The sequence below is a fragment of the Siphateles boraxobius genome, unplaced genomic scaffold (assembly GCF_051911475.1).
Source record: "Siphateles boraxobius isolate OS27281-9 unplaced genomic scaffold, OSU_SipBor_1 2, whole genome shotgun sequence".
NCBI lineage: Eukaryota > Metazoa > Chordata > Actinopteri > Cypriniformes > Leuciscidae > Siphateles > Siphateles boraxobius.
In genome coordinates this window covers 10,250,054-10,277,483 of record NW_027508810.1, presented here as the reverse complement: position 1 = coordinate 10,277,483, position 27,430 = coordinate 10,250,054, and the positions used below count along the sequence as shown (strand labels likewise).

Sequence of the window (27,430 nt, the reverse complement as noted above, 5' to 3'; positions counted from 1 at the left end):
GATGAACGTTATTGTGAACGCGTTCATTCTGGTGTCTGTGAGCGCACGCTCTCTCAGTTTAACTTCGTTCAATAGGGTGCCAGATTTCTATAGAGTCTTCCAGGCGAAAACCCGGATAAAACACATGAAACTACTCGGTTACTCACGTAACCTCAGTTCCCTGAGTTAGGGAACGAGTATTGCGTAGCTATACGCAGTGGGGAAACTCCTTTTCCTCGATTTACTGAAGCCTTTATGTAAAGCGCATTTGCAGCTGCACAGCTAGAACATGAGCGTCTGGCTCGCTCATAGGCTGCGCTGCGGCAACTGCACATCCAATGGCGCAGGCGCCTCTGACGTGCAACCAATGAGATAACTCTGCGTCATACACGTCAGAGCCCGCCAAGGGGGCGTGACCTCAGTCTATAATAGCCCCCGAATTCGCCATTATAGCAGGTTTAACGACTGAAGCGACAACTTGCCATGTTACCATAGTGCGGCTGGCTACGCAATACTCGTTCCCTAACTCAGGGAACTGAGGTTACGTGAGTAACCGAGTAGTTCCCTTTCGAACGGTCACTTCGTATTGCGTAGCTATACGCAGTGGGGACGCCATGCAAAACGCCGCACTGAGTAACTGGCTGTCACTGCAACTCAGGACCCCTGAGCGTACAGAACAAGCCATAACCGCATAATTTATGTAAAAATAGACCAGACACCGTCAGATCTCCGTAGTATACATCAGTAGAAATACCCAATATACTACACCAATGAACCCAGACTCTGTCGGGGTTATTAGTATACGAACATATACCCAGTCAAGTGGGTTTATATATGAAATCTTAACCAGCTAAAGCGGGTTGATATCTGTTATGGAATATAACCGGCCGAAGCGGGTTTTATATATGTATGGAATTTATATATGTCATATAACCGGCCAAAGCGGGTTTTGTATATGTCATATAACCGGCCCAAAGCGGGTTTATATATATATAAATATAACCAGCCACAGCGGGTTTATGTATGAACTACAACCGGCCAGCAGCGGGTTTCATGTATATATGTGAATGTGATTGTGCACAGTAATATATGACAAGACCGGCCACCCACGGGTCTTAATCATACCGAAAGCACCTTCGCCTGCAGGGAAGGCACTTCCATATTATAAAAACTCATAAATGTGGAAGGCGAGGACCAGCCGGCCGCATCACAAATATCACTAATGGGAATGCCAGATGACCAAGCCCATGACGAGGCCATACCTCTGGTTGAATGGGCCTTGACGCCTATAGGGCAAACTTGACCCGCTGCGGTATAAGCCATAGAAATAGCATCCACTATCCATCTAGACAGTCTTTGCTTAGTGACTGGATCCCCCTTGGATCTACCACCAAAGCAGACAAAAAGCTGTTCTGATTGTCTAAAAGACGCAGAACGCTCCAGATAGATTCTCAGCGCTCTGACAGGGCAGAGAAGATTAACCTCTCCATCCTCTGCAGAAGGAGGGAGGGCTGATAACGTCACCACCTGTGCTCTGAACGGTGTTGAGAGCACTTTAGGAACGTAACCATGTCTGGGCTTGAGGATGACTCTGGAGTCATCTGGACCCCACTCCAAACATGCAGGGCTCACAGAGAGTGCCTGCAGATCTCCCACTCGCTTGATAGATGCCAAAGCCATAAGGAGAGCGGTCTTCAGCGAGAGGGGTTTTAGATCAACCGATTGGAGCGGTTCGAAAGGTGGACCTTTCAGAGCCCTCAGGACCGTGGAGAGGTCCCAAGATGGCACAGATGGAGGTCTGGAGGGGTTCATTCTCCTAGCACCTTTAAGGAATCTGACGACCAGGTCGTTTCTTCCTAGTGACTGGCCAGCCACCAGAACATGATGTGCTGCTATGGCTGCCACATACACTTTGAGCGTGGACGGGGAGCGACCCGCATCCAGCAGCTCCTGTAAGAATGAGAGAACTACAGATATCTCACATGACTCTGGGTCAGCCTGATTTTTCGAGCACCAGCTGGAAAAACCCGACCATTTCGAAGCGTAAAGGCGCCGAGTCGACGGGGCCCTGGCTTCAGATATAGTGCTTAAGACCTTCTCAGGAAGGTCTTTGGGTACCCGTTGAGGGGCCACACATGGAGGGCCCATAAGTCGGGTCTCGGATGCCACAATGTCCCGTTCGCCTGTGTGAGGAGGTCTTTCCTCAGTGGGACAGGCCATGGGATTGTGTCCGATAACTGAACCAGTTCCGGGAACCACGGTCTGGTTTTCCAGAGAGGGGCCACCAGAAGGACTGGGCACCCGCTCTCTCTGACCCGTTTGATGACTTGTGGAATCATCGAGACGGGGGGAAAGGCATAAAGGGGACGGTTGGGCCAGACATGGGCCAGCGCGTCCCTGTCCTTCGAGAAGAACAATTTGCAGTGGGTGTTGATTCTCGAGGCGAATAGGTCGACTTCGGCCTCGCCAAACACCTTCCATATCAGACTGACCGTCTGTGGGTTCAGGGACCACTCGCCGAGGGGAGTGTTGCCCCGTGAAAGCATATCCGCGCCCACATTCTGGATGCCCGGTATATGCGCTGCTCTCAGAGAGCTCAGGTTGGTTTGTGCCCATAAGAGGAGGTCTCTCGCCATCGCATGCAGGTTTCCTGACCTGATGCCCCCCTGGCGATTTATGTAGGCCACCACTGATATATTGTCTGTGCGGACTAAAACGTGGTGACCCCTGAGGTTCGACAGAAATGCTTTCAGGGCCAATCCAACTGCTTTCATCTCCAGGCAGTTGATATGTAAGCTCTGCTCCGTGCTCGACCAGAGGCCGGATGCAGGCATGCCCTCGTGCAGCGCTCCCCAACCCAGGTTGGACGCATCTGTAAGAACCATTTTCCTTCTGGAAATTGTTCCCATTGTCACCCCCTCGTGGTACCAGTTCTGCGCTCGCCAGGGAATCAGGGTTCTTAAACAACCGTGATTTACCATAATGCGCAAGTTGCCTGACTGCCATGCGTGAGTTGGCACACGCCGTTTCAGCCAGTGCTGCAGCGGGCGCATGCGCAGTAATCCCAAGCGGAGTACTGGCGATGCTGCTGCCATGAGACCAAGCAGTTTCTGAAATTTCTTCAGTGGCGCGTGCTCGCGCGCTCTGAAAGTGCCTGTAAGCGCTCGCACTGAGAGCGCGCGCTCTGGTGTGAGTCGCGCTGTCATCGCTCTCGAGTCTAAAACTGTACCCAGAAAGATCACACTCTGGCTGGGGGTTAGTTTGCTTTTTGACACATTGATTGTGAAACCCAGGCATTTTAGATGGCTGAGAATCAAATCCCTGTGAGCTAATAGCTCGGTTCTCGACTGTGCCAGCACCAGCCAGTCGTCGAGATAATTTAACACACGCACTCCCTGATGTCTCAGGGGAGAAAGCGCTGCATCCACACACTTCGTGAATGTACGGGGTGCTAACGATAGACCGAACGGCAGAACGGTGTATTGATAAGCTTGGCCCTCGAAGGCGAATCTCAAGAATGGCCTGTGACGAGGGTTTATCTGAATGTGAAAGTAAGCGTCTTTCAGATCCATTGTGACAAACCAATCCCCCGTGCGCACTTGCGCGAGGATATGTTTGATAGTTAACATTTTGAACGGCCGTCTCATGAGAGCTTTGTTCAAATGTCTCAAATCTAGAATGGGTCTGAGACCGCCGTCTTTTTTCGGAATCAGAAAATAGCGGCTGTAAAAACCCATGTGTTTTAGCGCGGGGGGGACTAATTCTATCGCCCCTTTTGCTAATAGATTCTGTACTTCGGTGCGAAGCACGTGACCCACGTTGCTTCTCACCGAAGTCTCGAGAACCGCCTGAAATTTCGGGGGTCTGCGAGCGAATTGGAGCGAGTAACCTCGCTTTATAGTGTTTATGACCCAACTCGACACACCGGGGATAGCTTGCCAGGCTAGAACACGTGTGGCTAGGGCTTGACACACTGACTGGGGCTGGTCGCCTAATGTAGGGGGACCGGATACCCTTATCATGTGATTTGTGCATACATTGAGTATTGGACTGACTGTACAGGCATTCGCGTGTGGGGAAGTCAGTGTTACAACAGGGGAGGGGCCGCCTAGTGAAGGGGGACCTGATACCCTTATATTGTGATTTGTGCACACATTGAGTATTGGACTGACTGTACAAGCATTTGCGTGTAGGGAAGGCAGTATTATAACGGGGGAGGGGCCGCCTGATGAAGGGGGACCGTGAACCCACGTGTTGTGTTTGTGAAACATACTCTTTTTGTGCTTTATATGGGTCGCCGTGAAAACGGCGTTTGTTTGCAAGAACGCGCTTACTGTTGCGGGCCTGTCTGCAGTAATAAAATCCCCAGCCACCTGAACTGAACAAGGGGCTGTGGGAAGTTTTGTTGACTTCTTCGAGGGTGGTCCGGCGAGTGCGGGACCCGTGCCCTCTCTCTTTCCCCTGCATGCTAGGACGACTTTGGCGGCGCTGTGTGAGGCGCGGCGCTTGGTCTGGGGCCTTGGCGTCGGGGAAGCGGGAAGCGCTTGGTTGCTCTCGGCTGGCGCTGGGCATCAGCCGCAGGGCGGGGCTGAGAGGCCTGCTTCGTGGGCTTTGTTGGCCGAGGCGTCGGCGGGGCTAGCTTGTGAGCACTCGACGCCGAGCTAGAGCGCTTAGGCAGGAAGTGACGCATGGCCTGGGACGCTTTCTGTGCCTCGGTGTATCTTTCTGAGAACCCCTTCACTGCCGGGCCGAAGAGGCCGGTGCTGGATACTGGGGCGTCGAGGAACTTTGTTCTCTCCGCGTCCTTAATGTCGGTGAGGGTAAGCCAGAGGTGGCGCTCGAGCACGACCAAACTCGCCATATTCCTCCCGATAGCCTGCGCTGTGGCCTTAGTAGCTCTCAGGGCCAGGTCTGTGGCGCTCCGAAGGTCCCGAAAAGCCTCAGGGTCCGGGCCAGCCTCGTCCATAGACCGGAGGAGTTTGGCCTGGTAAACCTGCAGCACGGCCATCGTGTGCAGGGCCGATGCAGCCTGACCGGAGGCGGAATACGCGCGTCCGGCGAGGGCTGAAGTGCTACGGCACGGCTTGTTGGGATGCACAGCTCTAGTTCGCCAGCTAGCAGCTGTGTTCGGGCAGAGATGAGCGGCCAACGCCTCTTCGAGGGGCGGCAACGACTCATAGCCTTTTTCCGCTGCTCCGTCCACGGAGGAGAGCGTCGCGAAAACTGCGGGGCCTCGTGTGGAATAAGGAGTGCGCCAGGCCTTGGTAAGCTCCTCGTGTACCTCAGGAAAAAATGGCGCTGGCTTGTGACGAGGGGCCTGTTGGTGCCCTGGCAGAAACCAGCCATCCAGCCGACTTCGAGGGGGTTCAGCGGGCGCGGCCCACTCGAGCTCGAGGTCCGCTACGGCCTGCGTCAGGATCCGAAGCATTTCCGCGTCGGAGTTAGTCCTGGTAGCTGAGGCGTTGGGCGTTGGCTGGGAAGCCATGACGGGGTCGAAAGAGCCCGGCCATTCTTCCTCAGACGCAGCGATAGACAGGCTGTCGTCGTGCTCGCTAGGCCCGCCGAAGGAGACAAGGCCCGCCACGTGGGGGGGGCGCTGATCTCCCTCGAACAGGACCGGAGATGAACGGGTTGGAGAGAGTGAGGCACGCGGGGACGAGGCCGGCGTGCGTTCACTAACATCCATGTTCTCCGGCTGCCGTTGGCTGCGGCGCTTCTTCTTCCTTGGCTGAAGTAGGGCCGGAAAAGGAAGCGCGGGAGAGGCGGCGTCGCCGTCACGGGAGAGGGCTAGCCGATTTCGCAGCACGGAGATGGGCATGCTCTCGCAGGCCGCACATCCGCCGGCAGATAGTGCATTCTCCGCGTGGTGAAGTCCCAGGCATGGAATGCAGCTAGCGTGTTCGTCCGCCTCGTGCAGCTTGCATCCGCACGTGGCGCAGGTCTTAACACGATGCATTTGAACAACGCTCGTACAAATAATACAATATACAAAGAGCAATGAAAAGGATATCGCCGGATAGCCACAGGAGAGACGGCGTCAGGAGAAACACGGTGAAATGTGTCGTCTGCTGAACTGTAGCTGGCTCAGGCTGAAGGCTTGTTCGACGGCGAAGGCTCAATAAATGGTCAGAGACGTGAAGTTTGTCGCTGAAGGAGTAAAATCTGCTATAATGGCGAATTCGGGGGCTATTATAGACTGAGGTCACGCCCCCTTGGCGGGCTCTGACGTGTATGACGCAGAGTTATCTCATTGGTTGCACGTCAGAGGCGCCTGCGCCATTGGATGTGCAGTTGCCGCAGCGCAGCCTATGAGCGAGCCAGACGCTCATGTTCTAGCTGTGCAGCTGCAAATGCGCTTTACATAAAGGCTTCAGTAAATCGAGGAAAAGGAGTTTCCCCACTGCGTATAGCTACGCAATACGAAGTGACCGTTCGAAAGGGAACAGGGCTTAATATGTAGCGAAAAAACACCCAATCTGGCAACACAAGCCACCAGTGTCGCACCGCAGCCGCGCATACGTCATCAAAACAAAAAGCAGCATGTAGTCGACAAAGCAGCGAGGAGGCGTCGTTTCGTATGATCAGTTTTAAGACAAGGTCGGTGAGGATGGGAAGAATCGTACATTTCTGTGCAAACTTTGCCCGCCGATAAAATCACCGCTGTCTGTGGTTGTATATGGGTTGTGGCAATAATTTAAAAAAAATAGCTCGCAGCAACATATGGAAAAAAAGATTTTTTGGAACCGTGAACTTAGTTCAAAATTGTGAAGTATGAACTATGAACTGAATTCATTTTAAAATTTGTGAACTGAACTTTGAACTAGTTCATGTAGAAAGTGAACTCTCCCAACACTGCTCCCCCTTCTCAATCTATGTATTTTGAGTTCAAAAATGGTGCAAATGTTAATATTCACTCGTAAAACTGAAATGATTATGCTTAGTAGACTACATCTTTGGATTGTGCTTGTTTGTTAAAAAACTCAATCCCACAATGTTAGGGTTTGGCCAGGAAGTTGCTATAAGTTTGCTAATGAGTTTTTGGCACGTTGCTATGCTGTTGCTAGGTTGTTTTCGGTGGTTACTAGGTTGTTGCTAGGTGGTTGCTTAATCGCTCAAGTCAAGCGCCACTCATTTCTTATACAAATGTAACAAAATTGGTTGCCATGGTGATAATTACCACATTCTTGTAGAAGAAATAGATGACCATGTTGGCCAGTCTTGAGTAGCACCAGTGTCCGTGAACCAGCAGCAGTCTTTGCAGGTGTTTAAAGCGAGTGATGGCAAAATCGCTGGCCATGACGGCCTGCAAGACAAACACAGCACTTAAAGTCACCATGAAATCTAAACTGACAGTTCTTTTCTTATGGAATGTTTATTATGAATGATTTATTTGTTCGCATCATTATAGTATTATTTTTAACTATAAATTAAATTATATTTAAGTCTTTCCCGCCAGCATTCTTTTTTTTTTAAATTGCCAGCCACCACAAGCATTTTTAATCCTTTTCATAAAACTTTCATGGCCCGAGTATCTGAACATGCAATATATCAAAAGAAAGAACAGAGCCTCTCCTTTTAAACAACAACAACAAAAGAAAAAAACAATTTCATCATGACTAACCTGTTTTATTCTAACTACCTGTGCATTATTTTTTTATCAACACTTGAATGTGGGTTTTATGAAACTTAGTAGCCAAAGTTGCCCACACACTGAAAAAAAATTAATCAGACAAAAAAGGTCTATCAAAAATTTATCTTTAATTTTTAGTAAAGATGAGGGATGGAGCAAGATTTGTTTTTTATACTTTAATGTTACATCAGTCATTCACGTTAGTGCTCGGCTAATGAATGTGCTGTTATTGATACAGTTAATGATACAGTTCTCGCAATAAATTAGAAATATACACATCGGTTTGTTGATGGATATAAACTTCGTAATGCTGATGGTGAGGAATTACAGCTGCAACATCTCATAATGTACGATAAACCGTGTAGCTCATCACTGAGAAAACGTCCTGCTCAAGTCGTCCTTGCGATGGAGGTTCGAGTTGAATAACTATTTCTTCCAATGTTCTTTCATCGTCAGACTTGTGCTCGCATCGATATGGTAAAATGCACGTCCTCGTTACTGTCGATCTGACTGTCCCCTACAAAGGCCTCCTCGGCCTCCCCCCTCCCCTTTCCCTCTGTACAGATAAAAACTGTTGTCGGGGATTCCCATTCACATGGATCCGCGTAAACTTGTAATTTGGCGATGACACTTTGTATAGAAAGACTACGCGCACGGGCAAATAAGCATTCAAACGCACATACCTATTGACTAAACACTGAGTATGCGTGTGCATGCTATCCTGTTTTCACAGATTCACGTTTTTGAGATGATAACGGTATCATTTTCAAAACTTGTTTCAAAGTTATTTAAAAAAAAATATTTCACCATTGTTGTGGAAATGAACGGCCGGAACGCCTTAAAAGTTTTCTGTTTTCGGCCCCTAAGTTAATAACTTAGTGAATCAATTAAAAATTTACTTGTACTGGACAATGACTTTCTTCTAGAGCTGTGACTTGACTTGAATTGATTGACTGTACAGTGTGTACAATCTCTGAGGACTGAAGAGGCCTCTGGAGCAGAAGTTCAGCTATGGTAATGGATGATTAGCTTCTGAAACACGCTGCAAGCAGTAGACCAATCACAACCGACTGGGCAATCTGGCCAATCAGAACAGTGTAAGCTCACCGAAAGGAGGGATTTAGAGAGACCGAATCATCCAACGAGTCATTTGAGAATCATTGAAAAATGTGGTGATGTGCAATGTATGTTATGAAAAAATTTGGATTTTGATGCATGTAAACCTGTAGTAGGAAACCTCCAAAACAAAATTAGGAACCTTTAGAATTGCATAATGGGGGCGCTTTAAAAATATTAACATGCCCCTCCCTCATTTCCCAATGGACAAAATCAAGTCTAGCCCTACATTTTTTTTTCACTCAGATATCCTTCACAATAGGAAAGAAACATCGATCACAATGGAGTCTTAAAACACACCTGATCCAGTCAATCAGAAAATCCCTCTTTAAATATGAAGGTCTTATTGATTGATACATTTCAGTGCCTTAACTTCACCAGGGAGTGGGTTACAAAACACAAAAACACAAACCTGCATTCCCTCTTGTCCAGAAATCCCAATGCCAACATCTGCAGCTTGAATCATGTTCACATCATTGGCGCCGTCACCTAAATCGACACAAATCATAATGTAACAACAGAAAACCAATTTACCTCACAAACCTGCTCAAAAGTAATCTTATAAATGATTTCAGAAACCCTTCCACCTGAAATCAAAGGTTTCATTACCTATAGCGAGGGTCATGACCCTCAGTTTCTGCCGTATGTGTTTGACCACACTGCTCTTCTGCAGCGGCGTCACTCGACAGCAAAGCACCGCACGACAGTGTTTGCAAAGCTCCACAAACTGCTCCACCAGGTCGTCTGACATGGCCATGCTCAGAGTCGGCCCATCTATCACCAGCCCGATACTGTGCTCCATCAGCGCAAACGCTGAGTTATTACCCCTGAACTGGACTTCCGCTCCGGGTGACAGGGAACTCCGTCGCACCTCTAATAGTGTGTCCTCTAACCTCATTTTACACACAGACTGCGATATATAACAAGGAGTGTGTTAGTATTTGAACTTCAAAAACATAAACTACATTCACATTGTTTATTGCAGTGGAAAATGGATGCGTTTGCAATACATATACTTTAACCTGATGATGTATATGATGGACAGGTAATTCAGTGTACACTCCCATTCAAAAGTTTGGAGTCTGTAAGATTTTTTTTTACTGTTTTTAAAAGAGGTCTCTTATGCTCACTGAGGTTCAAAAATAAAGTAAACGGTAATCGTGTGAAACATTATTACAATTTAAAACAACTGTTTTCAATGGAAGCTTGTTTCTGCCACAGAATAAAAAATAAAAAGTAACTTTTTTCTCAGAACTGTGTGATGTAAACCTGCAATTTTGAGTTATAAAGTCAGAATTGCGAGATACAAACTCACAATTCTGACTTTATCTCACAATTGCGAATTATAATTGTTCAAAAGAAGAAGCATTTATTTGAATAGAAAATCTTTTGTAACATTATAAATTTTTTACTGTCCCTTTTAATCAATTTAATGCATTCTTACTTTTGAATGGTGAATGGTATTTTGAATGGTATTTTACTTTAACTGCTATTGTATTATTTTACATCAATTTTTAGTTTAAATGAAATAACATTTTAGACAAGCCAAAAATATGACAGATGTTCCAAGCCAATGAGTTGTGATGTTAGTAATTCATTTTTTATCATGCCTTCAGTTTGCTGTGAAGATCAACTGCAGCATCTGGTTCTGAAAACTGCAGCTGTCTTATTAACACATGTGCATTGTGGAACACGTTAGCATGATGTCAGATCAAGTTGGGCAGTATTGCAAATCTTATCTAAAATGAGATTACGTGAATGGACAGGCTATCTTGCAATGACAGCATGACATAATTAATATTCATGAGTTGTGATATCACAATGTCATGAGGCACCCCATACTTCACTGCTATATGTTATACATAACGTGACTGATTTGAGAATATATCTAGGTTAAGGTTATGTCAAAATTAAATTTCAGTTGCTAGCGATTTCACTATGTTACATAAATGGCTTATGAGTCTATCATTTTCCACACAGATCTGTTCTATTTAGGGAATAAACTAATATACAAGTAAAATAAAATATGACAAATAAATCTTGTACCTTAAAAAAATACTACTTAGACAACAGAAAGAGAAGGTTTTAGATGCATAAGATGTGGGATTTCATAAAATGTGTGTGAAACAATATGTGAAAGTCTTCAGTAAGGGATTTAATGTTGAAATGAAACTAGAACGGTTTCCTGCCCTCCTCAGAAGTGTGAAAATGGGATTACAGAGCAGCAATATGAGCCATTCAGAATGGTGAATGCACTTTTTCTCAGCTCTCTTAAACACAGACTCAGGCAGACATGAAATGAAAAACAGCATATCTGACAAATTATTGCAAGCGCATTTATGTGTTTGAACACGCTATGTAGAACTTCACTCTTGAGGGGATGAAACTGTAACACTGAAGCCTCTGTTGTCCCAGATAAAACAATTAACCCTTTTCCTTTTGTGCGGGTTCAGTGTTTTAAATCCCAAACACATGAAAAACCATCAACATGCTCATATTGTGATATGGGATATGGTCGATCCAGTTGAAAAGACTCGATTTAGTTATGTTAATGCAATTTTGAGCATAATTGTTTTGATGAAGCTGGTTGACTAATGAAGGTCAAATCATTGGAAGGAGTGTCTGGTCTGCTCAGTTATAAAAGCATTAGTTAGTTGGCACAGAATGGCATAGCGTCAGATCAACTACCTTCCTGTTTGTGCTGAAGGTGAACACCAGGTCTTCATGGTCTAGCAGCTTGCAGGAGTACGCGATGTTTATAGCAGTCTCAGGTTTGTCCCCTGTCAGCACCCACACCTGCATGCCAGCCCGTCTCAGAGCCTGGATGGTTTCTGGGACATTTTCTTGCAGACGGTCCTCAATGCCGGTGGCCCCTGTGGGCATAAGAGTTAAACGAATTAAAGGGTTAGTTAACACAAAAATGTCATCAATTCTGTCATCATTTCCTCACGCTCATGTCGTTCCAAACCTCTATAAGATTCATTCATCTTCAGGAATACAAATCAAAATCTTTTTGATGAAATCTGAGAGCTTTCTGTCCCTCCATTGACAGGTACGCAACTACCACTTTGACGCTTCAAAAAGTTCATAAAGAGATCGTAAAACTAATCCATATGAATTGATCGGTTTAGTCCAAAAGAGACATTAAATTAGACTATTAGATTTAATTTAGGCTTTTCACATAATTCACATAAACATTGATCAGTGAACATAAACAGAAGTCAGCTCAAACGTGCAGCGTAACACGAGAATGAACCTCATTGGCTCTTGCTGAAGCTCAAACGTGCAGCGTAACACGAGAATGAACCTCATTGGTTCTTGCTGAAGCTCAAACGTGCAGCGTAACATGAGAATGAACCTCATTGGCTCTTGCTGAAGCTCAAACGTGCAGCGTAACACGAGAATGAACCTCATTGGCTCTTGCTGAAGCTCAAACGTGCAGCGTAACACGAGAATGAACCTCATTGGCTCTTGCTGAAGCTCAAACGTGCAGCGTAACACGAGAATGAACCTCATTGGCTCTTGCAGAAGCTCAAACGTGCTGCGTAACACGAGAATGAAGCTCATTTGTTCTCACACGTCAAGTAAACATGGTAGAGCTTCCGTTTACCACAACTGATGTGTGAGTTCATCAATGTTTATATGTGAATAAAAGCCTAATCTGTTCATCAGATGAAGCGATCGCATCTATTTAGAAAATTTTGACAACCGATTCATATGGATTCGTTTTACGATCTCTTTATGAACTTTTTGAAGCGTCAAAGTGGTAGTTGCGTAACTGCCAATCAATGGACAGAAATCGCTCCGATTTCATCAAAAAGATCTTCGTTTGTGTTTCGAAGCTGAACGAAAGTCTTACAGGTTTGGAACGACATGAGGGTGAGAAATTAATGACAGAATTTTCATTTTTGTGTAAACTATCCCTTACAAAATGTATTTCGTGTCACAAAACTGTCAATACTATAACATGTTTTCAATGACACTGTGACATTGAATGTTATTTGGAAGTTTAGGATGACACTCATTAGTAGTACTGGACTGTACCCAGCAGAGTGAAGTTGTTCTCTATGTAGGTTGCAGTGTCCATAAGACGCTCTTCTTTCTCATCAATGGCTGACAATGCCTCCTGTCTGATAGCAAACCAGGCCTTGAACTCCTTTTCACTGATAACCTTCAGAGAAAAACACAGAGATAAACTGATAAAGACTGTTAAACTGTTTTCAGATAGATTTAGCCTGACTACATTCTGCAAAACTTCTACCTTTTTGGCAAAGCACAGCGTTCGTAATCCATCCCTGGCATACATGTCAAGGTCTTTTTGAGTTTTTACAGCAATTTGCTTCGCTACATTATCCACTTGTGACATATCTGTGGAAAACAAACGACACACTTGCATTCAATTCTGCCACATTGACTACATTTCAATTTGCAACATATTTCAATGCTGGAGGATTTTCATGAATACAAATTTAGCCTGTACTTCACTATCTTAATATCATATGATGTGCAGGAGACTTGGAATATAGTGCACAAGCCATATGGAACATTATTATCATGAGGTTTTTGGAGATTGTCATTCATCAGCATCTTTTCATTTTTTACTCTATTTGTGTTCCATGTGAAAAAAATTTAGCTTTGTATCAGGAATAAATTACATTTTAAAATATAGTCAAATAGAAAAGAGCTATTTTAAATTGTAATAATATTTCACTATAAATGTAGCCTTACTGGCTTTAAACTTTTAAATGATGTATGTTGGCTAATGTTTTGATCAGGAATGGCCCGATCTAAATGATTCTGACTTAGTCTTTCATGCTCACTTGAAAAAACGTTCCCCAGTCTCTCCATGATGGCTGAATCAGCTCCTTTAGTATACATGATGATTTCATTGGTGTGTGGGTGTCGTACTATTATGGACATCCTCCTCCGGGTCGAGTCGAAGGTCAGGACGTCCAGCACCTCAAACTTCAGCAGCGTATCATCAGGCAGCTTGACGGTCACGTAATAAGGAGTGCGTTCCACCATGGTGAAACCATAAGCCTTTGCTGCATGTATCAGAGCGGCCTCATCTGGGCTGTGGGCCTCATAACACACCTCCTCTGTTCTAGACAGACTGTGTTTAACCTCACTTTCACTTGAGATGACCTTCTGCCCTGTGGTTGAGTCTGAGTCATCAGAGCTGTGAAACATGTCAGGCTCGTCTTCATCTTTGGCGAAAGGATCTGCGAGTGTGTCCCCGCCTCTCTTGAAGAATTTCATAGAGCTGAAAACGTTCCTCAGAGAACCCTTTCTGAACCACTGTCCCATAATATGAAATGAACCTCCTGAGTATGCAGAGTTACTGCGCTCTTTGACCTGGAAAAGTACATACATTTATTTGCTTGATAGATGATGTATATTACTGCTGACTGCATTATTACAGCATTATAAATGCCTTATTACTGCATTATTAAAACATTTTAAAGAGAATGTAAGACCTTGCCAAGTTGCATGTAAATTTAGTGAGTAGATAGCTTGGAAAAACCCAGACGAACATCCGGCAAATTTAGATTTGCTCTGCAAGTTAGTCTGGCGAAGAGCCCATTCAAGCTCATTTCCAATCTTTCTAAATCGAAGCACCAATCGCAAACGTTGAGGCGGGCTTAACAAGATGACGATCGATCTGATTGGTTTTAAGGTCTATGCAATTGCTTACAGAGGCATTTGAGCGACGTCCGTTGGTGACGCCCCTTTGGAAATGATCTGTGAATGAAAATCAGTTACGACTGAGAAGGGTTTCGTTTTAACCAGGCTAGTGAGTAGAGTTATCACATCTGAAATAAATACGGGTATTTTTATTTCGAGTGTGCTTAATCAAGTCTTTTTCAAAGTCTGTTCAAATGATGAATCAAGGAAGTTACAAAACAATGGCTAATGTTATTTCACAAGTGTGTTGCATTGTGGTATACAGTATCCATGCAGTGCATTGGGATCTATTGTACACTGCACTTTTAGACAAATGCAGTAGCTATTTCTCATTCTGTTCTTAGTATACATGTTATAGAAATAGCATGCATAGTATGATAGCATGCTTTTTGAACACAGCCTCATTCTTTCTTAACAATGCATGTGCAAATTGGATGTGAAGTGAAATAGGATGCATTAAATTGACCTTAAAGTGACATTAAATACATTTATAATGTTACAAAATATTTCTATTTCAAATGAATGCTGTTCTTTTGACCTTGAAAAATCTATCAAAAATATTAAGCAGTTTTTAACATTGATAACATCAGCATATTAGAATGATTTCAGAAGGATCATGTAACACTTAATCTGAAGTAATGATGTTGAAAATTCAGCTTTGCATCACAGGAATAGATTACATTTAATATATTAACATAAAAAAGTTGTTTTAAATTTAAATAATATTTCACTATATTATTTTTTAAAGTACTTTCGGTCAAATAAATGCAGCCAAAAATTGTACTAACCCCGAATGGTAGTGTACATATTGATTATTTGTAAAATTACAAATTGATTTTCTGCAAATATAGTTGTAGAAGTAGTATTTATTGCACTATATAAGTCACGGTTATTTTAAATCAATGGTAAAAACCCATTTCTGAAATGAATCAGTTAAATCAGATTTTCTGCATAACTGTGTTTTGCTGATTATGATAAAACTGAAAAACATTGCAAATATTGAAAAGCTCTAATAATCTAGTTCTTCAGGTACTGTGGATCTGCATACATTGTGGCTGCCTCTTAAGTTGTGATGGACCCAGGGTGATACAATCATGCTCCATTGGTAATCAACTTAATTAACGTTGACCCAATGTCTTTGAACGTCTCAGTGCTACAGGTCTGAGGCCAAATATAATTTCTACCCTGGACAAAGTGCTTTGCTCGGGGTCCTCAAGTGCAATTTGGGAAATTAGCACTGACCAGCAGTGAAGGATACTCAGCTACACTAAACTTCTCTCTCAGACTCAACTCATTACAGACGTGTTGGGTGGACTTGGGGGACGCCGTCCGCCCGACTGATGAAAAATCTAATTGCCTCCACCAAGTGAGCCATTGGCGCTTGCTTGAGAATTAAAATGTAGTAATTACAAAACATACCACTGGGCTGCGAAGCACTAGCAAAAGAAGCATTAGTCATGCAGGGGCAGTAATAAAATATCTCTGGGCAACGAGTCTGCGGCCACAGGTACTAATTTACATAATTTACATGGTGGTATATTATAGTTATTGTTTTGACATGAGGGCAGTTTTTGTGTTGTGAGTCAGAGCCCCCAACCCTCTCGGCTCCAGCAAGGTCAGTGCCGTTGCACGCTCTCACCCTCTGTCTCTGGGCCGTCACTGTGGAAACCACAACTGTGTTGCAGATGGCCAAAGCCAGAAAAAAGTCCAGGTAGGGCCCGCTCAGGATGCTCGCCATCTGACGGTCCACCTCCAGCATCAGCTTCCTGTCTGGAACCACCACTGTTTCCTGTTTGAGGAGATATGAATGGTTAGGCGCGTATCCGATTACATCATTCACAGCAAGACCATGTGGTCTGTTTCCATAGGTGGAAAATGACACGATCATACAACGAACAACAAAAGACGCAACGTCATACGAGGAGGCAGCGGGACGCGAGACAATCTGTACAGTATCAGTAGCCCATGTTTAATGCACCCCAGCAGCCCCATATGTCAACAGATCGAAACATAGCGGATCAGAGCCAGCATTGCTGTGCTCATAACTGACACCAAACTGCTCGGCCATCTGCGGGGCAGACCGTGAGCATGCAGGGGAATGGAAGGAAGATGGGTCAGGGACGAGACGTCAGAAATTACACACTTCAGCTCTATTCAAATGATTTAACCATGGGGAATTTATGGTGTCATTTCCATTAATTGATCATTTTATTGACTGGGTATCCGAGAAGACATTCACACTGCAGATAAATTTGGTTTGTCAGTTTACCTTTTAGTGCTTAATCCTGTACTGTATACTCAGAGTTCAGTAATTTACGGGAGTGACAACTGCATTCTACAACAGAATTAACTCCTGAAAAATTCAGGTAGTGACAAATGCATTTACAAAAATTGTCTGCGGGGTTACAGAATCAAACTGAAGGACTAGTTGTTAATAACTTATTTAAATGCGCATGTGTCTTTTTTTGTATGCACATGAAAACTAGACTAGAGCCTCATTTGTGTTGCCAGATTTGACTAGTACAAAGAAGAGGCCCATTATAAGCCTTAACAAATCCAAATGCTTTATTATAAAAGATATAAAAAATATCCACCTGCCTACTTTAATAGGTGCTCACTGCAATGTCAAATGACGTCCAGCTCCCCCTCTCTAGACATAATGGGTGTAGCTTAACCTAGTTTTGTTTAGGGATAGGATTATGGGTAGGGTTAGGGTGTGGCCTGGGTCACACTAAAACTCATCACACTGGTAGACCGAAGCTTTAAAGATGTACTCAAACGAGATCTTGTGGACTTTGGCATTCAACCTGAATCATGGACCTTAGCATCAAGGAATCGGGATCAGTGGAGGGCTCAACTTCACAAAGGAAGACAACTAGACCAGGCCAACAACCTTCGTAAGTTGAGGGAAAGACGGATGAAGTTAACCAATATGGACCAATGTGAACTACCCAAGCATTGTCATTCTTGACAGACGCATGCCAAGAGAGAAGAGACTGCAATGTCAAATGACGTCCAGCTCCCCCTCTCTAGACATAATGGGTGTAGCTTAACCTAGTTTTGTTTAGGGATAGGATTATGGGTAGGGTTAGGGTGTGGCCTGGGTCACACTAATCCGACGTCAAAGAAATACCGGCGACGAAAGCTGACTGTGTTGTTGCTTCTTGTCGGTTGCGTCTCGGCCAAAAATCTGCGCTTGAACACACGTGACTGTCAGGTGAATATCTGCCTATGTCAATAGTCTATTTTCATCATTCAAAAAGAGTAACCGAATTTAGGACTGCAGAAATTAGTAACAAAAACACGGATTTGTGAAACCGGTGACGTCATGTGTATGCGTATTACGTGTTCAGTCTATAGGAGCGTTTGTTTCTTTACAAAGTGACATTGCCAACTAGTGGCCTGGTACTTTTTTGTCATTTTGGCGGATCCGTGTGAACGGTGATTATTTTGACAATATTGTAATTTCTGTACACGCAAAACACAAAGAAAAAACGTTTCAGTTTTTAGTACATCGTTGTCGTGCAAACGTACACTAAATTGCCATTACATCGAAATATCCAGCCAATTTTAGGAGAGCATGAAAAAGACGTTTCTTTCAGAACAAATCATCCTGAATTCCCAATCCTCACTCTGAAACACAGATATCAGCATCTTCTGATCTATGATCTCACCAGAGGAGTGCTGAAGGCCATGTCACTTTGGGCTCCCGCTGCCACTCTTGATCTGCGTCGATTGGCAGCTGTGACTTGAGTGTTGGCGTGATTTTTGTCTCCTGTGTGGCTGTCCTGTAATTCTTCCAGAGGGAAGAGAGGAGGCAGCTTTGTCTGTTGGTAGAGAGTGTCTTCCTCCTCTTCATTTGCTCCACTGACAACCGCCAAGCGAGCAGCTGAAGAATGCCAAAAATAAAACCTGTCCTTATTATTCCTTAAGTTAATAACAGCAAACAGAATGAAAGATTTAACAAAAACACAAAATAGTCATAAAAAACAACAAAATGGTCAAGAACAAAATCAAAATAGAGAAGATAAATGTTGTAGAACAATAAAAACTTATAAAATATATAAAAAAGAAAAGAAGAATGAAGCTCTAAACGCACAGTTCTCATCGTGACAGTATTCAGTCCCTACGATGGTGCAACGTCTGAATACCATCTTGTTTTCTGTAAGCGTCCCTGTCTTATCTGAGAAGACATATTGGATCTGTCCCAAGTCTTCTGTGATGTTCAGAGCACGACACTGGACCCGACTGTCCAGCTCCTCATCGTAAAGCTCCACGTCCTGGGTGATGAAGAAGATCTGCCCCATCTTCACCAGCTCAATGGACACATACAATGACACAGGAATCATCACCTAGAGAGAAAGTTCTGGAAAATTAGTGTTAAGAGCCAGATAAACACCTGCAATGTCAATCTTTGGCACTTGTCATGAACAGAGTACAATATAAAGCTTAATAAAAAATGTATTAGCAACAAGAAAATGCTAAACCTTTAGGAAACACTGTACAGATTGTCAAGATATATATATATATATATTTTTATATGAGATTGGTAACGCTTGCAACATTGTTAACGAAATGTGGGATGTCTAAATAGAGTTTAAAATCATAATCAATGAAGGTTCCAAAAGGGAGTTTTCGCAGTGATGCATTTGGGTTCCCCAAAGAAGCTTTCAGTGCACAGTTATTAAAATAACAATTTTCTTCTTTCGGTGAAGAACATATAATAATCTAAAGAACCTTTTTCAACTATAAAACCTTTTGTGCAATGGAAAGATTCCATTGATTTTAAAGGTCTTCATGGAACCATCGATGCCAATAAAGAACCTCTATGGTAAATTTATGTATTGGTAGAAACTGGCCATTACTTTCACTAAATGTCTTTAACGTATGCCATGTGTGACAGATTGTGTACCTGTAGTAAGATGATCATTGTGAAGAACATGTAAAATCCTGCTAATACTGAAGGAGTATAATTGCCATTTTTGTCAGGGACGATGTAAGAGGGCATGGTGGTAAACGTTTCCAACCAGATAGAATGGCCTGGGGGACATTTACATTCATTAATGACATTGCTTTTGACAGTACTGTATTCCAATAAAGCAGATATTCTAATAAAGCATCATTGAACTTGAATCACAGAGAAAGAGAGCGAGAATAATCAGTGCTTTCATAAGAGACCAGTGTTTGAGTGAGCTATTCTGGGTATCTGTAGTGTCCTTCTTTGGCTCATGCCTTACAGAAGGAAAAGAGAGCATGAGGGTTGTGTGAGGTTGTAAAAGCACTTTATTCTTTATCTCTGTAGACTGTTGTGAGATCAGAAGAACAGACAGACCGAACACAGCCTCGTTTTTTTGGAGTTCAGAATCAAAGTGTCATTTTGGAGCTTGTATGTTGAAGTAATGTGCGTGTAGTGCGTTTTGAATTATCGAGGGGGATGTTCCCCGTACTGTACCCAGGGCTCCGATGAGACACATGAAAAATAGAAGAAGCACACAGAAGAGAACATCCGTATTCATCTTCCTCTCAATCTTGCTGCGTTTGTACCTGGGCCCGCTGTTGTTTAACATGGATTTGGTCTCCTGGCCTGTAATGAATAACTCACGATGTAAAAACAACAACATTTGTAAAATAGCAACACCCATTTACAAGCCGTACAGTGTGTATAATTTATCAAGAGAGAAATAGTGGGCTACAGAAAATGCCATTTTCAAGACACAAGTACACCGCGAGTGTGCGACGCGACAGAAGAAACTATAATACCCCCATTATAATCAACTAAGCTGTTACGCACGTTTGCACTATAGACGGCTTCATTGATTATAATGGGAGAACGTTCTAGTTTTTTGCGTCACTGCCAGTGTAAATGGGATGTTAAAGACTTAAGAGAAAAAAAGAGTCTGGCTGTATAGCATGGGCTTATTGCACTATTAGATGTTAGAGTCACAGTATATTAGGCTTTATCGTTATGAATGATGATGAACGGAAATGTACAATGTAATTTATAAAAACAAAACAGCTTACTGATGATATATGGGAAAACTAAAGAAAAGAATGTGAAAGTTATTAAAGTTTGGGATTGGTAATATTTTTCAATGTTTTTATAGGTGTCTCTTATGCTCACCGAAGCTGCATTTATTTGAACCAAAAAAAAAAAATACAGTAATATTATTATAATTTCAAAGAAGTGTTTTGTATTCTAATATATTTTAAAATGTAATGTATTCCTGTGATGCAAAACCAAATTTTCAGCATCACTACTCCAGTCTTCAGTGTCACATGATCCTTCAGAAATCATTCTAATATGATGATTTGCTGCTCAAGAAACATTTCTGAATATTATTAATGTTGAAAACAGTTGTGCTGCTGTCACGATTCCTGCCTTATGTTTTCCTTGTCTTGTCTGGACTTTTGTTTATTCCTGTTCTGTGCTATGTTTTGTAGTCCTTTGTAGTTTTTCTTGTTTATTAGTCTCTCCAGGTGTTTCTAATTAGCCCCGCCCCCTTGTTATCTTGTTTAGCTTGTTTGCCTGTGTATTTAAACCCCTGCTCTTCAGTTGTTGTTTGTCGGTCGTTGTTTAATGTTGCTTGTAGTCTGAGTTCTGAATACCTTGTTCCTAGTTCTGAGTTTACCCTGGATTACCTGTTTGTTGGATTATTAAACACTCTCTGCTTTGTCCTTGCTGCGCCGTAACAGCTGCTTTATATTTTTTTGGATAATATTATAGATTTTTCAGGATTCTTTGATGAATAGAAAGTTCAAAAGAACAGCATTTACAGAAATCTTCAAGTATGCAGTACGACGTTACTATGATTCATTACTTTATTGAAAAAAATAAACAATATTTTGTATATGTAGTGTATTTTAGTGTGTCCCATGTGAACACTGTGGAAGGTATGTGAAATGTGATGATGAAATGTACCTGCGTACACCACTATTCCTGCTGCGTCATCAGTATTTCTCACCGTGCACCCGCGCAGCAGAAGACTATCGATGCCGAAGCCTGTTCTCCTCTTATCAGGCCTCTCCCTGTGACATCAAACACAGCATCTTCCTTAGTCACCCAGACTAATTACCTCAGTGTGTGCCACGTGAGTAACGGGCCCGTCTTTGAATGGAAGAGCAGGATAAGAGCTTTATAATGCTTGGGAACATCACAATCATCTCTCAGCGTGATAAACCAGTTAATATGACGGCAACGGGACCAAAAAAGGGCCAAATCGGTTTTTCAGCCTACTTTATGTCCAGGCTGTGTGGGGAAACTTTACAACGGCAATTTAACCCTCTGATGTTGGTGTAGGTACATGTTATATCTATGATCTTTGAGCCTTACCCATTATTGTAGACAAATGTCCTTTTTATATTTTGTATTTATTATTTATAACAAGATGAATTGAACATGGCAGATGGCATGGCAACTGCTGATGCATCAACCTCTGAAATATATTGCAGTGGACTATGGAAGCCCATTTCATCCTTTGGTAAATCATAATGACATAGTAAGTCATAATTATGCGATAAAAAGGCAAAATGATGAGATAAAAAGTCAAAATGATGACATACTAAGTCATATTTATGAGATTTAAAAGTCGAAATTATGAAAAGGCTGAAATTATGAAATAAAGTCAAAATTGTGACACGCTATGTCGTAATTATGAGATAAAACCCCTGCAATTATGAGATAAATTCAAAATGATGACATAAAAAGTTAAAATTATGAGATAAAGTAAAAATTAAGACATAATTACGAGATGAAAATCAATTTTTATTTTTTTATGCCACATTATGGGATAAAAAGTCAAATTATAATACACTTAGTCATAATTATCAGATTAAAAAGTTAAAATTATGACTTTTAAATTAAGTTCTTAATTTTTAGTTTTTATGTAATTATGAGATAAAAAGTCGAAATTATGAGATAAAGTTGAAATTATGACTTAAAATAGTGACTTTCTATGTCATCATTTTGACTTTTCATCCCATAATTATGACTTCTATAGTTCTATAGTGGACAGATGTGTACCTCTCACAAGAAAACTGGTAATGGTTATGTACTTGTTTTTAATTTAAAAAAAATAGAGACGTTAACATCCTTTGTGATGCATCAGAGGGTTTAAGAAGTTTCCCTGATTAGGAAATGACAGATGTGAAGGCCAAACAAATTCTGCTCATTGGTGTGGATCTGACAAAAGAGGCAGTCACGATAGAGTCGTGATGTATTTAATCGAGCATGAAATTGAGTGAAATTGATTTCAGATACTCACACATAACCTTTGAACACGTTGAGGTTGTTGTTGGGGTTTTCACACACGACAGTACTGGAAAATGTTTGAGGTTGGAATGGTTTGCCCTGTAACACATGAGAAAGATGCCATGCATGATTTTCTCCTTCTATATCCTCATTTTTTTAATTACATTGTAACTTTAACTGACTATCAAGGGCTGTCTAACGAGTCCCACTGTTTGACAGTAAAGCTACACGTGGCAAACCGAGCAGTCGGGAACACATGGTCAAGAAAAAAACATCTACCGGTACCTACCTGTACATGTACAAAGACAGAAGGCAGTGTAACGTGTTTTGTGTGCCACTCAGACTTGTATGTCAGGTATGTGAGTGTTTGGGAGTTTTTAGTTATCTATTGACATCTGGCTGACTCATAATGAAGAGTTATGCTTTTATAAACTTTGTGACCTGACGTGAATAATGAACCTTCAGAAGCTATCAAAAATAAAGACTTATAAAAGGATGGCGATTTAAAAAACAAAAAATTATATACACTTCTCTTTAAAAGTTTGGGGTCACTAAGTTAAATTTTTTTTTTTTTTTTTTTTGCAAGAAATTAATACTTTTGTTCAGCAAGGATGCATTAAATTGATTGAAAATGGGGAATTTTTTTTTTACAAATGTCAAAAGATAATGTTACAAAAGGTTTCTATTTAAAAAAAATACTGTTTTTTATCTTTCTGTTCATTAAATCATCCTGAAAAAAATGCATCATGGTTACCATAAAAATATTAAGCAGCACAACTGTTTTATTAACATTATTTAATTCTTGAAACTTCTGGAATATACTTCTGTTGGCCATATTAACAGTCCCGGTAATTATAGTTATAGTTATATTATATAATACTATATATTCCACTTGATTTAATACTTTAAACACCTATTTTTATGCATATTTTGTGATATCGCATGGAAACGCAAAGACGCGCATAAATTCAAAAAATGTGCATAAAAAACTAATACACTCGTTTGAGTCCGATACAAAAATGTATCCGATAAGAAAACTATGATGGAAACACATTTACAGAATAAATACCTTAATGCGCTTAAAAAATATATATTAAGTAATTTTGCAAAAGGAACAACCTAACTGGACTAACCAGCGGACCAAATTATTTTTGGCATAGCACCTGGAATGCTGTTTTTGTTGTTCTGAAATGCCTGAGCAAAGTCTGACATCAAAGAGTTTCAGTATAATTTCTTCCCAGAACTCTTTTACACGACTGCATTCCCAAACAGCAGCATCTGCCTCTGAAACCAAGATAACGTTTCATCTGCGCACTGATTTTTTACATGTAAAAATTATCATATACAGTGGCATCTCCTAATATTCTTAGTGAAATTTAGCTCCAGTTTATCAAATGTGATTTTGTTCTCTTCGACTTGCTGGATGTACTGTAAAAAAAAAAAAAATTGCAGCCTTAAATTTTTTTAAGTACAACCAACTTGGATGTTTTAGTCATTTCAACTTAAATTACATTAATCCGACTTTTAAAAAATGGAAAGATAGCTACTGACATTTATGAATATTCAACTGTGGCGCACACAGTGAGTGTCCTAATGGGCTCATTGTAGCTGTAAGCTTTAGACTTCTCCCAAAGGTATTTCGTGATCGGCAGCGCACTTACCAGAGTAGAAAAGCCTGGCACCACCCTCCTCTGTTTGAGGTTGGTCTCTCCATCCAGATTGGCTGTTTCCATGTGGCACACTCCATTAGGGTCGGACGTGTGCAGGAGCAGGATGTCAGCTGGGATGATCTGGTTAGAGAGCACTCTCACAAAATCCCCCACCCGTACATCCTTCCATCTCCTCTTCACCAAACGCATCTGTTTCCTGTGAGAGGACGAGAATTAATGCCTCACACGGACCTCTTCTAAAGCTGCGCGGGGGTTCGGTGTTTGCGTAGTACATATAAATGTACTACGCATATAAAATGAATATGGGAAGAATACACAGATGTAGACAGCATAATATATGTAAGAAAAATTAATGTTATGAAAAGCAATCCAGGACACATTAATTGCTATTTTGAGCATGTTATGCATCTTAAAAAAACTAGGCATCTCAATCTACAGGTTTTATTATGTGCAACCTAAAACAATAAAACTATGAGTTTGCATCTTCAATTATGTTTTAATGTCAGCTGTCAACACAGAGCACACAGTGAAATATGCAGTCACGGTGTGAACGTCAGGTATGCGGTTCTACACGCACAACTGGGTTGGGTTGGTTCTTCACAGACTGACGGCCCTCTTGAGAAAGGTCACTGTCACACCTCACACACAAAGCCTGATGTACAGCAGAGGAGAAGCTTAACTTCAGGTGCAGCTCCCATGTTCTCTTTACATCGCTGTCAAGTTACGCGAATGCAGTCTGACAAAAAAACATGTCCAGGTCACATTAATTGGATTCAGTATTTTTACTGTATATATTTTTTCCAAATCACAGGAGTATGAGATTTTTTGCATTGTGACATTATTTTTTATAACTATCAAGAACAACTAAGGACATTATTGTCATTAATGTAATATGGTATGTTTACTGTATAAACAATAATATAATATATATTTTTCAAAATACAGTAATGAGATTTTTATTGTTTTTATTACAATTAAGCACAATTAAGGACATTAGATTCACATTAATGCAATACTGTATTTTTACTGTATCACAAAAATGTATAATAAAAAATATATTTTTCACATTACAGTAATATGAGATTTTTTTCTATTGTGACATTATTTTTAATAACCATTAAGCACAATAAAGGACATTAGATTTACATTAACGTAGTATAATACTTTACTGTATTACAACAAAACAATAATATATATTTTTTCACATTACAGTAATATGAGATTATTTTGCATTGTGACATTATATTGTATAACAATTAAGCACAACTGAGGACATTATTGCCATTAATGTGATATAATATGTTTACCGTATGAACAAATAATATTATATATATATTTCACATTACAGTACTATGAGATTTTTGTATTGTGAGATAATTTTTATAACAAATAATCCCAATTAAGGACATTATATACATATTGGTGTAATCTATTTTTTAGTCTATTACCAAAAATAATAATATATAATGTAGTTCTCTCTAGAGAGTATCTCTCGTACTGCGTAATATCTTACGCTATGGGGAAAACCTCTTTTCCACGAGAAATTGAAGCCAAAAATTATCCTTTAATTTTGATTAATCTAAAACGCTGTGCGGCAGCGTGCAGACATAGGCAAGATGGCTCGCGCGCCTATTGGCTGCCCTGCGGCAACAGCAGCAAGCCTATCGAGAGCCCATTTCGTCGCGTCCCGCCAGAATAGGCGTGGCCTTGGCCTATAAATACGCTCGATAGGCTGATACAAACTATTTTTCAACTCTTCAGCGAAGCACTACTGCATCGCTGGATCCGGAGTGAGAAGACGCGCCGTCTGATTGTAAGCCTTCTGCGGGACGAGCCTTCGAGCCTGAAGTCGCTGGCCTGCACCTCGCCGCCTTCAGCCGCCGTACCTGCTACGCTTTCCGGCGTTCATATCCTTTTCACTGCTTAGTGTGTGTTCGCTGCTGCGACTCACACTCTATCTCTGTTTCTATCTGTTCTAAAAGAGCAAGCGTCTTTTTAAAGATGCAAAGATCCTGTGGCTCGTGCCGAGCCACACTCAGCGACGGGGACCGTCATGTCATCTGCGTTTCCTGCCTGGGTGAGGATCATGCAGCTCTCGCTCTCGTCGACGGCGGATGCCCTCCTTGCGAGCTAATGCCTATGGTGACTCTGAGGAGTCGCCTGGCATCCTTCTCAGAGCCTGCACTTCAACCCGCTGCGACGCCGCGCCGTAAAAAGCGCCGCGCTCAGCGCGTTCCCGAGCCCTCTCCTGCCCGCCTAAGCTTGCCGGTTCGCCCGCTAGCTTCGCCGGCATCGCTCAAGTCACTCACCGATGGACAGCGGCCGCCGTCTGCCACCGCTTCCGCCATTGAGATCGACGAAACAGCCGAGGCTTGTTCTATCCTGGCGTCGGACAGCGAAGATTGGGCGAGCTCTGTGGACCTCCCTTCCGCTGTTCGCGAGCCTTCCGGGAAAAGAGCGGGCATTGAGTCTGAGTTGATGCGTCTGCTCTCTCAAGCCGTCGACAACCTCGGCCTCGACTGGGAGGCGCCCGCGCAACCCCCGCGCAACCGACTGGATGGATGTTTCCTCAAGAAGGACCACGCCCCATCACAGTCCAGACCCGCGCCTTTTCTTCCTGAGCTTCACGAAGAAGTCGCGAGGTCTTGGAACGCCCCCTTCTCGGCCAGAATGCGTACATCTGTCTCTGCTGCATTCTCCACTGTGGACGGTGCGAAAGACAGAGGGTACCTTTCTCTTCCTCCTGTGGAAGCAGCGGTAGCATCACATCTCTGCCCGCCCTCTGCTGGACGGCGAGCACAGACGGTGTTGCCATCTAAAGCCTGCCGAGTGACGTCAGCCATGCACGGACACGCTTACACCGCCGCCGGGCAAGCTGTGTCGGCGCTACACACAATGGCCATCCTGCAGATCTTCCAGGCCGACCTTCTCCGAAAAATGGACGAGGAAGGCGTGGGATCGATCAGCGTTGCGGATTTAAGGAGCGCTACAGACCTGGCTCTTCGCGCCGCTAAATCTGCTGCACAGGCCGTTGGGCGGAACATGGCCTCTCTCACTGTGGCTGAGAGACACCTATGGCTAACGCTGTCTGAAATGACGGAT

General features: G+C 42.5%; 1 protein-coding gene across 3 annotated transcripts in view; it reads right to left on the bottom strand.

The window, feature by feature from the left end:
• Nucleotides 1-27,430, bottom strand: part of atp10b (ATPase phospholipid transporting 10B) — a 51,970-nt gene that overhangs the window by 7,910 nt on the left and 16,630 nt on the right. For all 3 annotated transcript variants that reach the window (XM_077235873.1, XM_077235874.1, XM_077235872.1), the window contains 15 exons: nucleotides 24,320-24,524; nucleotides 22,672-22,757; nucleotides 21,330-21,436; nucleotides 19,863-19,994; nucleotides 19,323-19,450; nucleotides 18,510-18,762; nucleotides 18,085-18,299; nucleotides 16,050-16,199; nucleotides 13,546-14,080; nucleotides 12,987-13,093; nucleotides 12,770-12,896; nucleotides 11,414-11,598; nucleotides 9,335-9,635; nucleotides 9,138-9,214; nucleotides 7,157-7,282 (listed from right to left, as the gene is read on the bottom strand). In XM_077235873.1, coding sequence (XP_077091988.1) covers nucleotides 7,157-7,282; nucleotides 9,138-9,214; nucleotides 9,335-9,635; nucleotides 11,414-11,598; nucleotides 12,770-12,896; nucleotides 12,987-13,093; nucleotides 13,546-14,080; nucleotides 16,050-16,199; nucleotides 18,085-18,299; nucleotides 18,510-18,762; nucleotides 19,323-19,450; nucleotides 19,863-19,994; nucleotides 21,330-21,436; nucleotides 22,672-22,757; nucleotides 24,320-24,524 — 2,734 coding nt within the window. The remainder of the gene's footprint in view (nucleotides 1-7,156; nucleotides 7,283-9,137; nucleotides 9,215-9,334; nucleotides 9,636-11,413; nucleotides 11,599-12,769; nucleotides 12,897-12,986; nucleotides 13,094-13,545; nucleotides 14,081-16,049; nucleotides 16,200-18,084; nucleotides 18,300-18,509; nucleotides 18,763-19,322; nucleotides 19,451-19,862; nucleotides 19,995-21,329; nucleotides 21,437-22,671; nucleotides 22,758-24,319; nucleotides 24,525-27,430) is intronic.